The sequence below is a fragment of the Mus caroli genome, unplaced genomic scaffold, assembly GCF_978045245.1.
Source record: "Mus caroli unplaced genomic scaffold, Mus_caroli_1 scaffold_4, whole genome shotgun sequence".
Lineage (NCBI taxonomy): Eukaryota > Metazoa > Chordata > Mammalia > Rodentia > Muridae > Mus > Mus caroli.
This window is the reverse complement of record NW_028227259.1, coordinates 112,875,038-112,887,578: the sequence shown is the minus strand read 5'-3', so window position 1 is coordinate 112,887,578 and position 12,541 is coordinate 112,875,038. Positions and strand designations below refer to the sequence as shown.

General features: G+C 49.7%; 1 protein-coding gene across 1 annotated transcript in view; it reads left to right on the top strand.

Moving 5' to 3' along the window:
• Cplx1 (complexin 1) overlaps window positions 1-12,172 on the top strand; it is a 32,115-nt gene extending 19,943 nt beyond the window's left edge. The window contains exons 3-4 of the mRNA XM_021163829.3: window positions 5,237-5,412; window positions 10,409-12,172. Coding sequence (XP_021019488.1) covers window positions 5,237-5,412; window positions 10,409-10,606 — 374 coding nt within the window. The 3' untranslated portion in view covers window positions 10,607-12,172. The remainder of the gene's footprint in view (window positions 1-5,236; window positions 5,413-10,408) is intronic.
• The last annotated feature ends 369 nt before the right edge of the window (window positions 12,173-12,541 follow it).

Below are 12,541 nucleotides of genomic sequence, written 5' to 3'. Positions count from 1 at the left end.
TTCTTTTCCCCGCTCCATGGATCTGAGTGCTCTAAGGACTTCACAGCAGCTGTCCTTTGTGATTGGCTCATTTAACTCAGTATAATGTCCCCCCAGAGTTTCTCCATGATGCCTTGTGTTAAAACCTCCTTTGTTTTTGTTTTGTTTTGTAAACTATTATTTTTATTTTATTTTTTACACTCCATATTCCATTCCCTGCTCCCACCATCCACCCTCTGACTGCTCCACATCCCATACCTCCTTTCCACCCCACCCTGTCTCCATGTGGATGCCCCTAACCCTCACCCCACCAGACCTCTAAACTCACCCCACCAGGCCTCCAGTCTCTTGAGGGTTAGGTGCATCATCTCTGAATGAACACAGACCCAGAAGTCCTCTACTGTATGTGTGTTGGGGGCTTCATATCAGCTGGTGTATGCTGTCTGTTTGGTGGTCCAGTGTTTGAGAGATCTTAGGGGTCCAGATTAATTGAGACTGATGGTCCTCCTACAAGATTGCCCTTCTCCTCAGCTTCTTTCAGCCTTCTCTAATTCAACAACAGGGGTCAGCTGCTTCTGTCCATTGGTTGGGTGCAAATATCTGCATCTGATTCTTTCAGTTGCTTGTTGGGTCTTTTGAAGGGCAGTCATGATAGATCCCTTTTTGTGAGTGCTCCATAGCCTCAGTAATAGTGTCAGGCTTTGGGACCTTCCCTTGAGCTGAATCCCACTTTGAGCCTATCACTGGACCTTCTTTTCCTCAGGCTCCTCTCCATTTCCATCACTGTAATTCTTTCAGGCAGGAACAATTATGGGTCAGAAATGTGACTCACTTGATGCCCTGTCTTCCTGCTCAAGGTATAAGTTCCCTCTCCCTACTGTTAGACATTTCATCTAAGATCTCTCCCTGTGAGTCCTGGGAGTCTCTCATCTCCCGGATCTCTGGTGCATTCTGGGGGGTCCCCCAACCACCTATTTCCTGAGGTTGCCTGTTTCCATTCTTTCTGCTGGCCCTCAGGGCTTCAGTCCATTTCCCTCACCCAATACCAGATCAGGTTTCCCTCTCCCCCCAACTGCCCCCCACCCCACCCCCCGTCACCCTGTCCACTTTCACCTAAAACCTCCTTTGTTTTTAAGGCTGAACAAGATGTAAGATATGGACAGACACATTCTTTTCTTTCTTCATTCACCTGTGGGCTGATGCTTGTGGCTTTGTCTCCTGGATATTGTGACTGACGCTGTTCAGACCAATGGTGGACAAATATCTGTCTGAGTTCCTGCTTTCGACACTTTTGTGTATGCACTCACTGGTAGAATTACTGGGTCATATGGTAATTCTGTACTTGGCCTTTTTATTTTATACATGTAAGTGTTTTGCCCACAAGTGCATATGTGTACCATGTGTGTTCAGTGACCTTGGTGACCAGAAGAGAGCATTGGATCCTATGTAACTGGAGTTACAGACAATTGTGAACTGCCACTTGGGTGCTGGAAACCCAGGTCCTCTGCAAGAGCAGCAGCATCTCACTGTCCCAGCACAAGGTTCCCCGTCCCCAAACCTTCCCAATACTTCCTGTTTTCTGTTTTTGCAATACACGTCCCAGTGGGCACATGGAGTCGTATCCCATTGTAGCGGAGCTTCCCGAGGGGTGAGGATTATGGGGAAGCTGACATGTAGCCTCTTGTATTTTTTTCAAAGAACTGTGAAATCATGGGTATCTTTGCCCGTGGGGCTTTCTCCTTGTTTTCCTTGTAGACTGTGATGTCTTTTTCTGCACAGAGCTGACATATTGTAGTGCACTGGGCAGTCCCCTCAACCTCCTCTAGGACCCTGATCATCCTCTCCTGGGTGTGCCACATCCCCAAGTGCACTGCAGCCACAGATGTGACCTAGTCATGTGACCACATGCCCAAAACATCCTTGTCTCTAGCCTCGTGCCAGGGTAGTGGACATCTGTGGGCTCATGACTCAACAAAGATCCATTCCTGTCAGATGGCTAGCGTGAGATGGCTAGGTAGAAGGGTGTATGCAATAACGTCTGGCTGCTTTCCCAAGCCTCTGCCATGAATCCCCTTTCTCCAAGGACTCAGTGTGCACCTTCTCCAGAAGTGGATACGATGACATAGAAAGCATCTACAACACAAGCACTTTGGAACTATCTGTTACTCTCTTGGCCTCCCTAGGACTCTGGAGAGGGTGTGTTTTCATTCTTTATTGTTTTGTTTTGTTTTATTCTGCTTTGATCCAAGATCTCATGTAGCTCAGACTGCCCCCAAACTCACGATTTAGTTAAGATTGGGCTTAGAATCATGATCCTCCTGCCTCTGCCTCTCAAGTTCTAAGACCACAGGTGTACATCACTATTTCAGGCTTGTTATTTTTATTTTTTTTTCTGTCATTCATTGTGCCGCCAGAACCTCACATTTATCAGGAATTTTAAGATACCCAAAAGTCTAAGTCAGAGATTCAATCCAAACAGCATGCAAATGCACCCCGCGGTATGTATGTCACCATCTTCACAGTAAGCTTGCCCGGCAGGGGAATGGTTTGTCTTCCACAAGCCTTGGAGCTTAAATGGATAGCACCATAATTCACAGATTCTATAGATTTCCTTGTCAAATGCAGTTTGTTTCCAACATTGTAAATGCAAGTCCTCTCCTATGTGTGTCCAGCTGCCATTGGGTAGCTTGGGGACAAAACAACTGGCCTTAAGTAAATGTCACCTCTTGCCATCCTTCTCTGTAGTTAGTGCTGGTCAGTTTTTGCTGGAATAACCTGAGTGTTTTAGATAGAAGAAGATGTGAACAGCAAGAGAAGTGGAGACACGGAGCACCGTGTCTTCTTAAGATGCCATGCTCATTATTGTTAGTTTATTTATCTCATGAAGAACAGCAGTGCTGCTGTCACACCCATGTGATGTAATGTCACACCCGTGTGATGTGATGTCACACCCGTGTGACGTAAGCACATCCTCCTTCACTGTTGTTTTCCATATCAGCTCGGATTTCCTCTATGGATCCTCTCTTCCAATCTTACACTGGGTTAACTTTTTGGTTTGTTTGGTTGGTTTTGTTTGTTTTCAAGACAGTGTTACTCTGTGTAGCTCTGGATGTCCTGGAACTCTGTAGATCAGGCTGATTTCAAGCTCAGAGATCCTCCTGTCTCTGCCTTCCAAGTTCTGGAATTAAAAGCATGGTGGAATTAAAAGAATGTATATATATTCATTCCTTGGTAAAAAGATCTATTAAAACCCTTCTCATATGTGTGTGCATGTACATACCCATATTTAATTGTCAATATGGGTGTGTGAATGCCACCATGTGCATGTACCACAGCCTGGGGTCACCCAGCCTCCAAGAGCTGCTGCCTCTGTAGTCTGAAGGCTCAGATGTGCAACATCTAAAGTAGATCTTCCTTCCAATCAGGAATCCCTGGTGTGTAAGGAAGGTTCAAGGAAGACCCAACAGGCACTCAGCTCCATAGTGGCGCATAGTTACCGCTCAGTAAATAGTTTCCATTCCATCCTATGGATGGGTGGGGTGGGGGGCAGGCCTAAACAGGCAGCTACAAGCCACAAAGCCCCCACTGTTGCACCCCAGAGACTGCTCACCTTCCTCTAGGTCAGTGGTTCTCAACTTTCCTGATGCTGTGGGCTTTAATACAGTTCCTCATGTTGTGGCGATCCCCAACCACAAAATTATTTTCATTGCTACTTCATAACTGTAATTTTGCTACTGTTAATATTCATAAGGTAAATATCTATGTTTTCCAATGTTTTTAGGTGATTCAGTCCCCATGGGATCTTGACCCACAGGTTGAGAACCACTGCTCTAGGGAGAGACAGACACTAGATTCAGTTCTTTCTGTTTTAGAATGCCAGTACCTTCCCAGAGGGAGAAATAATTATGGGTCTCTCACTTAAGTGTGAATTAGCTTGCTCTAGTAAGAATATAAATTTTACATGAAAGCAGCCAGGATTGCGAGCTTTGTCCTTGCCTGCCTCAACACCTGCCAGAGACAGTTGTGCTAGAAGCAGAGAGATTCTAGTGAGTTACCTGTAAAATTGTTGGAAGATTACTTCATGACCCAGGGTCTCCTTGGCAAGTTTCTAGCTATAACTGAAAGCCGACCATGAAGCTCATAATTTTCAGTTAGATTCATTGATCTGCTCTGTTAGGAAAAGACTCTTTCAAGATTGCTCTCTGTCTCCATCCTGACATCAACAAAAAGATGTCTTTGGTCTCTTTATACCCTATTACCTGTGTTAGAGTTTCAGGCAGCCAAAATATCTCTGGCTCTCAGGAGAACTCCTGGCTCTTCAGGCACCTGAAGAGCCAGGCTCAGAAGTTAGTGCCCAATATCATTGTCCCACATTACTGAAGAGACTCTGCCTTCTTACCCGGGGTCCACCAGCCTCCCAGACATGGTCAGAGGGCATCATGCACCAAAAAGAGAACAGCTGGCTTGGCTCTTGATTGTCATGGTGTGTAGGGTTGGCAGGTACTCCAGAGACACAAAACTCCATGAACCAGCACCCCACTCTGAGATCTTTTGAGGCTTGCCAGGTCCCCTTCCTGAGTGTCATTGGTGTCTGGGTACAATGGGCTAAGGATCACCCATTGGTGTGTAATTATAGCCTCTGTCCTATGGGCTAAGCTGCAAGGGCGTTTGGGGTGGTTTCTGTAGGGCCTGTGACTCAGGAACTCATGAGAAAAGTGGTACCTAGCATAGGGGCAATTAGGGCTTGGTGCTGAAGATAAGCAGTGCCTTCAGCCTGGGTTATGGGTACATGCCTGTCACCTACTTTAGCAGCTACTATTGCCCACCATACGTCTGTTCCTGCCTGTTCATCATCTATGCATCTGCACATCTGGATTTCCCTTCCATCACCTTCTGTTCAATCCTCTGCAGGACAAACGTCTCAGGAAGGATGCACATCTGCCTCAGGAGCACATAGATGAGCAGATACATCAGTGCACACAAACACACATGTGCAGTGACATGGCCATACACACAGATAACTAGATGAACATGCAACTACAACACAACCACTCACTATATATATGTGTGTGTGTGTGCACGTGCGTGCACATGTGCGTGTGTGTGCGTGTGTGTGTGTGTGTGTGTGTGTGTGTGACACACAAAAACCATCCAACACATTCACTTCTCTCAAGGGATGGGCACTACTGGACTCACGGCCAGCAGAAGGGACTAGGAACCCAGAATGATGCTGCCTGATCTCTGCTGTTATTCCCAGGGGCCACCAAGGACATGGGGAAGATGCTTGGGGGTGACGAGGAGAAGGACCCAGATGCCGCCAAGAAGGAGGAGGAGCGGCAGGAGGCACTGCGGCAGGCAGAGGAGGAGCGCAAAGCAAAGTACGCCAAGATGGAGGCAGAACGTGAGGTCATGCGGCAGGGCATAAGAGACAAGGTGAGCAACTGCAGAGAGGAGAACTGCAGGCAGCAATCCCACCAGAGGCAACAGCTTCCTTCCTTGGCTAACAGCTCCCCTTTCACTCCTAATTCAGGGATCTAAACCTTGGGGACTTCACTATTGGGGGACTATAGGTGTTTGAATCTGGTTGGGGGTCATTCTGAGGGCTGCCCTTTCCTACTCCTCACGTCAGGAATGGTTGTTCTCCAGGAGTTCTGGCCCCTGCCCAGAAAGAAGGCTCTAAGAGAGGAATGGGGATTGGCTGAGCTGGGAGTCTTTGTGGGTCAGGAAAATCAGGGCCAGAAGTTCCCCTTTACCTTTGCCTCCTGGACTTACGCGGGGTGGATGGGTGGCAGCGTCCCTGCTCCCAGTCACCTTTGTGGCTGTCTCTGGGGGTAGTAGGGCAGTCAGAGAGCATTGTGCCTCCTATTCATAATGGAAAAACTGAGGACCCATGTGGAATCCTGAATTGAGGACCACATTTAGCCACCTCTTTTAAGAGGATGGTCCCTGCCCACTCCAGAAGGGAAGCTCCAGGCCATGGGAAGAAACAAGTCATCTAGATCCTTCCAGGCCCTGTGGGGATGGTTCAGCAGGCTTGGGTGAGTAGGTGGGGAGCAGGGAGTAGGTCACATAATCCTCCAGTCCTGGACTTGAGCTGCTAAACTAGGGAGCAGACATCCTAGGTTCTAGATCCCCCTTCCTGCCTGTACATCCACACCAGGTTCTCTGTTCATGTGTCTGTGGTTGGGCCAGATCTTTGCGACTCACAGGGAAGGAAGCTGTAACTCCTAAGGTGGATAGCGAGAGATGGCCAGTGGGTGGCTGGAGACATTAGGTCCCTGATCTCACAAAGGGCCAAATGTGTAGCTGGCCTCCCCTCTCCACCTATGTTTGGCCTCCGAGGTAAGCCCTAGCATACCCTCCATTCACACTTGGTTGTAGAGTGCTGTTTATGGGGTCTGGGCTATGCACTTGACATTTGTCTTGAAGCACTGTCACTGGGCAGTTTCCTGGGTCTTGTAGAAGGTGCTTGCTCAGTTTGCTTTGCCCCTACCTTCCACAGCCAGTGAGTCACTTATTGTGTTTAGCAAGATGTGCTATTGATCATGTGAGTGACGTGGTAGCAGACCCCAAAATTAATTGTAATGTATCAAGAGGGGTGAGGATGAACATGAGAAGTAGATAGAGAGTTAGAGACTGACAGACAGACAGTGATGCTAAGGGGGGGGTGCTTAGAGGGACGGAAAGAAAAGCAAGAGAGAGCTGAGAGCCACAGAGGTCCCTCCCTAGGTAGAGTTAAGAGGGAATAGAACAAGGTTGGAGTAGAGTGCTATGCTAATGCCCAGGTGTGCAGTGGCTCTGGCAAGTTCAGGGTTGGGGCTGGGTTTTTGATCCTGGAGAGTCCTGTGCTTGGTTCAGTACCCCTCAGGAAGTTCCTGCCAAATACCACCCTACCCACAAAGCTTTGACCTCTCGGTGTGTTTAAAAAATTGGGACTCAAAGAAGACATGCAGGGTACCTTATCCACTGCTCTGTTTTTACGCATTTCCCTAGAAATTGTGAAGAAATTTGTTCTTCAAAACAATATTTCAACATGTGGGTTGAGACCCCTTGAGGGATCCAATGACCCTTTTACAGGGTCCCCTAAGACCATTGGAAAACACAAATATTTACTTTGCAATTCACAACAGTAGCAAATTACAGTTATGAAGTAGCAATGAGATGATTTTATGGTTGGGGTTCACCACAACATGAGGGGACTGTATTAAAAGGTCACAGCATTAGGAAGGTTGGTAGCCCCTGCTTCAGAAGGTTCAACAGCCTATGCCTGGCTGATTAGGGAAAAGAAATGCAGAATATTCAAGTGATCCCCTAAAAGAGGCTCCTCTGGTGCAGATAAAAAGGGTGAGCCCAAGAGGGGAAAGTTGTAGGGTCAAAGCCCCAGGCACTCCCAGATGTACTGGGCCCTACCCCACATCATCCCATGCTGACAGGATGGGATGGAAGCTGTCATGTTTCCAGACATCCAGTTGCTTCTGTATCACTGGCTGGCCACCCAGAAGCTATCAGTCCTGACTCCTGGGCCTCTGCTGCTGATGCTCCATCTCCCCAGCTCCCCATAGGTGTACATCTTGCTGATCTGGTTCAGCCCTCACTGGGCAGTCCCTGCTACCCACTAGGACTGGATCCCCAGCCTCCCCCTGAGCTATGTGTACCCCTAGTGTCTTGAGCCTTGGTCAGACAGTGAGAGCTGAGCAGTGTTCCAAGGCTCCTCTGTGATAAGGGGGAGAGGAAGAGACTAAGAATGGGGTCAGTTTTCATATCCTCATGGTGTGATGCTCCTGATAACCTATCTAAAGAACTGGGCATGGCCATTCAGGATTGTCCCAGGGTGGGGCGGTTCCTGGAGAAGTATCCATATCCATTAGGAAGCCATCTGAGCAGGTGTTTGATTTGCAAACCCACCATCCAATATCTATTTCTACCACCTATTTGTGCACACAGCCAGATTTCCACACACACCTCCAGGTTTGCATATGCACTACATGCTTTGTGTATGCTTCCAGCCGCCCACAGTGAACTGTCTGTTGAGTCAGAACCTTTCTTCTGGTGAGGAGACAAGGCCCAGGTGTAGAGCTGGCATGTTTCTGCACCCACAGTTCTGTACTCACCTGGGTTCTCTCAGCCTGTATGGTGATGAAAGCCGTGCAGGTGGAGACTGGCCAGAGCTGTTGGCTCTTAGCACTCATAGCCTTTACTTAACAGTGTTCTTAGGTCTTTTGTTGTCTCCTATACATGAAACCCCCTTAATCCAGCTCCTCCACATCTTCACCTGGCTCGGAAAGGTGTGCCTTCTTGCATACCTGATTGTTACTTCCCGTCGCCCTGTCCTTGGGCTGATGCTTCTGGACACCTGACACAATGGATACCTGGCCTGGGTTAGGTTGGCATTTATTCCTGGAGTCCAGAAGATCAGCACAGGCCACAGCACCTGAGTCTGGCTCTGGGATGTGGTCTAAATGGCATCCTCTGGCAGAATAACCAGGACGTTCCCTAAGAGAGCTCAGTGTGGCTGTAGCCTCAGAGTGACCTTGATCCTCAGTGGACAGACTAGCCTTCAGGAACATAACCACGGCAATAGTCACAGAGGTAGCTCAGCCTCTCTGATTGCCAACAGACTTCACCTGGCCTACTCCTGCAGCTCTTCCTCAGGCTGGAAGGAAACTTGCTCTGGCCTGACCTAGTTTCTGGAGACATCTCTTCTGGCCCACGCACTATCCCACAGGACACTAGCCACATGTTCTCCCTCTGCAGCACAGGGGCTCTGTCTGTGTGGATGAGGTTTTCCCAGTAGCTGATCTGCAGTGAGACCAGTGCCAGGTTGCAGCCGTGGAGAGGGCCTATGCTGTATGCCTTTCATGCCAGCTGACCCAGCACTTCTCTAGCACTAGCAGGTCCTAGGGAAATGGCTGTCCTCCTGCCACGCTTCATCCCCTGGTCATCAAGGCCTATATTCTCAGATCTGTTAAGGGTGTGGAGGGATGACCAAGGAAGCAGAGATGAGCCCTTTTATTTATTAGGGAGGTTGTGTTTTATAAAAAGATAGAAAGAAGGAATATATTTAGTGGAAGTATGGTATGGTGTCAGGGAAGGAGGTGCCTCTGTGGGCCCATGCTGAGGCATCCCTTCCCCCTGAGGAACCATCCACTCAACATTGGTATAGTATAGAATAGAGTTTATTCAGGGCATGGGGAGGGGGAGTTGAGAGAAAGGCAGAGAGAGAGAGAGAGAGAGAGAGAGAGAGAGAGAGAGAGGTGGAGTAGAGGCCGACCATGAGCATGTGAGAGAGAGGTGGAAGGGAGTGGAAAAAGAAAGGGAGCAGGAGCAAGAGGAGAGAGCAAGAGGGCAAGAGAGAGAAAAGGGGGTAAGAGGCCCTTTTTACTGCGAGTTAGGCATACCTGGCTGTTGCCAGGTAACTGTGGGGCGGAGCCTAGACTAAATGCCAACAAGGGATCCTCGGCGTCCTCTGGTCTTGATTGAATTTAGCTACTGCATCCTCTACACTGGAATCCACCAAGAGAGAGGAAAGGCACCTCTGATAAAGGACAAGCGCCCGGGCAGACACCCATCTGGAGATGGAGTATGCCGCTTCTTTGTGGGGGTGGGGCAGGCTGGTGGCAGAGCAGATGTCAGGAGTCTCTGTGTTCCCTCACAAGTGTGGGGGTGGCGGTGGGAAGCAGTGAGTTTGTTGGGTTTATATGCCCTCAGGCTTCCAGGAGGGGTGATCTGCAGTAAAGGCGGCTGGAGAAAGAGGATTAGTGAGTGATGTGGAGGGGGAGGTGTGCCAGGAGTCTCCACCAAGGCATCCTACAGAGCAGCCTCTTACCTCGATGGTCTCATGATAAACAAAGTGTGTTTTGCGATTTTCTCCACCCTCCTGCCGCTCCTGTTCCTCCCTTGTCGCACCCCTCAAATTTACTTTTTAATAATTACATGTAGGGCACGTGTCTACAGTGTAGGTAGGTGCACATCAGCACAGGTGCCCGAAGTGGTCAGAGACTTTGGATTCCTTAGAGCTGGAGTTACAGACATTTATAAACTGCCTGACTCTGGCACTGCGAATCAAACTTGGGTTACTCCAGAGGAGCAGTAAGCGCTTGCAACTGCTGAGTCTTCTCTCCACACACTCCCAGATTTTTTTTTTCTCTTTCACATCCCATGTGTCCTTCAGGCACCTCTTAATTGTTCCATCTTCTGTGTGTTTCTTCTAAAACCTGGGTGGGATAACTGTTGGAGCCCTGGTGAGCAGGATGGGCCTGGAACCTAGCTGGAGTCTTCCTCAGCCATAAATAACACCTTTCAGAGCCGCTGGTTGGTTTCTTCAGTGCAGGGAGGACCTGGCTTCTCTGGTATTACATCAGTGCCACCCAGGTTGGGAACTGGGGAGGGAAGTATGCAAGCCCCGCCTTGACTGCCCTTTCCTTTACAGTATGGCATCAAGAAGAAGGAGGAGCGTGAGGCTGAGGCTCAGGCAGCCATGGAGGCCAACTCGGAAGGCAGCCTGACTCGACCCAAGAAGGCTATCCCACCGGGCTGTGGCGATGAGCCAGAGGAGGAAGATGAGAGCATCCTGGACACTGTCATCAAGTACCTGCCTGGGCCACTGCAGGACATGTTCAAGAAGTAATGATATTGGGTCAGCACCAGGAGCCCTGCCCACTGTACAGACCCCCGCGGAGTCTCCCCCCAACAAGGGATGTTGGGAGCAGATGCAGCCCCCCTACCCCCGCAAAAATAAGCCATAGTCCTAGATCTATCCCGCCCATGTCCCCCTCGCGCCTCGGGAGCCTCTGGCCACCCCTCCCCATACTGCCATCACTGACCCCACCAGGCAAGGGTGTGACCCTCAGGCCCCTGTGCTGTGCATCCTTGCCTTTGGGTGGTTGGACCCCTCCTTACCAATCTTAAGTTCACCATTCCCACAGAGCCTGCCCAAGGTCAGGCCCCGAGGGCCAGCCCTGACCACCCCTGGATGGGTGGCTACCAGTCAGGGCCTAAACTCAGGAGCACAGCCATAGTGGGGTGGGACTTGGGGAATGAGCAGTGGGTGCTTGGGGGCCCCAGCCCTTCCCTGAGTCCATTGCCCCAGTTTCTGGACTTGTTGGACCTGCTGGACCATTCGCTCTGTCTTCCTGTCTGTGAGCTACCACCCTAGTCTTCCCCAGCAGCCTTTGCATATTTTGTCCAGCTGTCTCTTTCTCTGTTGCTCTGCAAGGTTTGGCTTAAGAATTCCACGGCCAGAGGAAACACAGCAATAGATTTGGAGCGGGTGGTCTCAGACACACTTGGAGTCCCTTGACATCGTCTGTAATGCACTTTCCAGAGTCCCATCTTTCCCTGATCCCACCTCTCTCTGGTGGCCTCCTGTCCTCTTCATGTGGGCAGGCAGTCTCCTAAGATATTCCTGGCTTTACCCCTAGACACCTACCTTCAAAATGCCCAAATTCCTAAAAGCCCTGGGTTCTGGTGATTCACGTGCAGAGCAGACAGAGGGCTGCATAATCAAGTGTCCCACCCTCTCCACTATTCCTCCTCTGAAGGGCTGATAGTGGCCGGTAAATGCAAGCTCCTGGGCTTGGGCTGTGGTGTTTTGTTCTGTGTGTGGCCCAGGGGCAGTATGACCCAACTACTCCCCTTTGCCCAGCCAGCAGCCATTGTTCTTCATATTTGTTTAATTTACATCATAATATGTTGAATCTCAGGTAAATGAGGTCTGTATTTGGTAAGTTTTATCTTGACAGAAAGGCCAGCCTGGTCTTCCCGATAACCCTTCCTGTCCACATTAAAACTGAATTAAGTGTCCATGAGTTTTGGGCCAGGTGTGTGGCTTAGCATTGACCTTCATGACCTTACATAGCTCTTTAGAGAAGCCATAACAATTAGACTGCAATACTAATCAGAATGCCCTCTGCCCAAAGAGATGAAGCATGCTCGGCCCACAGTACCTTGCTCACCTGGGCCATTCTCTGCGCCTCTGGCTGGTTTTCATGAATTGAGAAGCCAGCTCTGAGCAGATGGCCCTCTCTTGAGTCAATCCTGCATCCTGTTCCTAGCGCATGGGGCACCGGGCGCTGAGCTTAGAATAGCCCATGTGTTACCTGTCTGTCTGTCCTCGTGCCTGCACCTCCTGCATGTCAGAGGCCTCACATTTTCTCTCTGAGGGAATCACAGCCAATAAACAGTGATTTCACACCGTGTGGCTATTCCTTCCAAGACTACCATTCGACCTGGGTGTGGGAGGGGTTGCCCTCCCTCACACTGTGGACAAACACAGGGTGTCTCTTATTCTCCAGAGGGCAAAGATCCTTTCAGGACCCCAGCGCCTGGAGTGAGCCTCCAGAACATACAAACTTTCTTTCTCACAGTTCAAGGCTCTGTTGAATCCAGACTATACTGCTTCCCAGGCCTGGGCCCACCAGGAATTTCACAGCCCTGTTCCCCTGCCCACCCCAAGGGGCTGTCCTGGTTCCCAGTAACACTAGTACACCTTCTGGGATGGCTGCCAACTCTGCTGAATAGGGAAGAGGTGACCACAGGGCTTGCCAGCTCTCTCCCCTGGCAC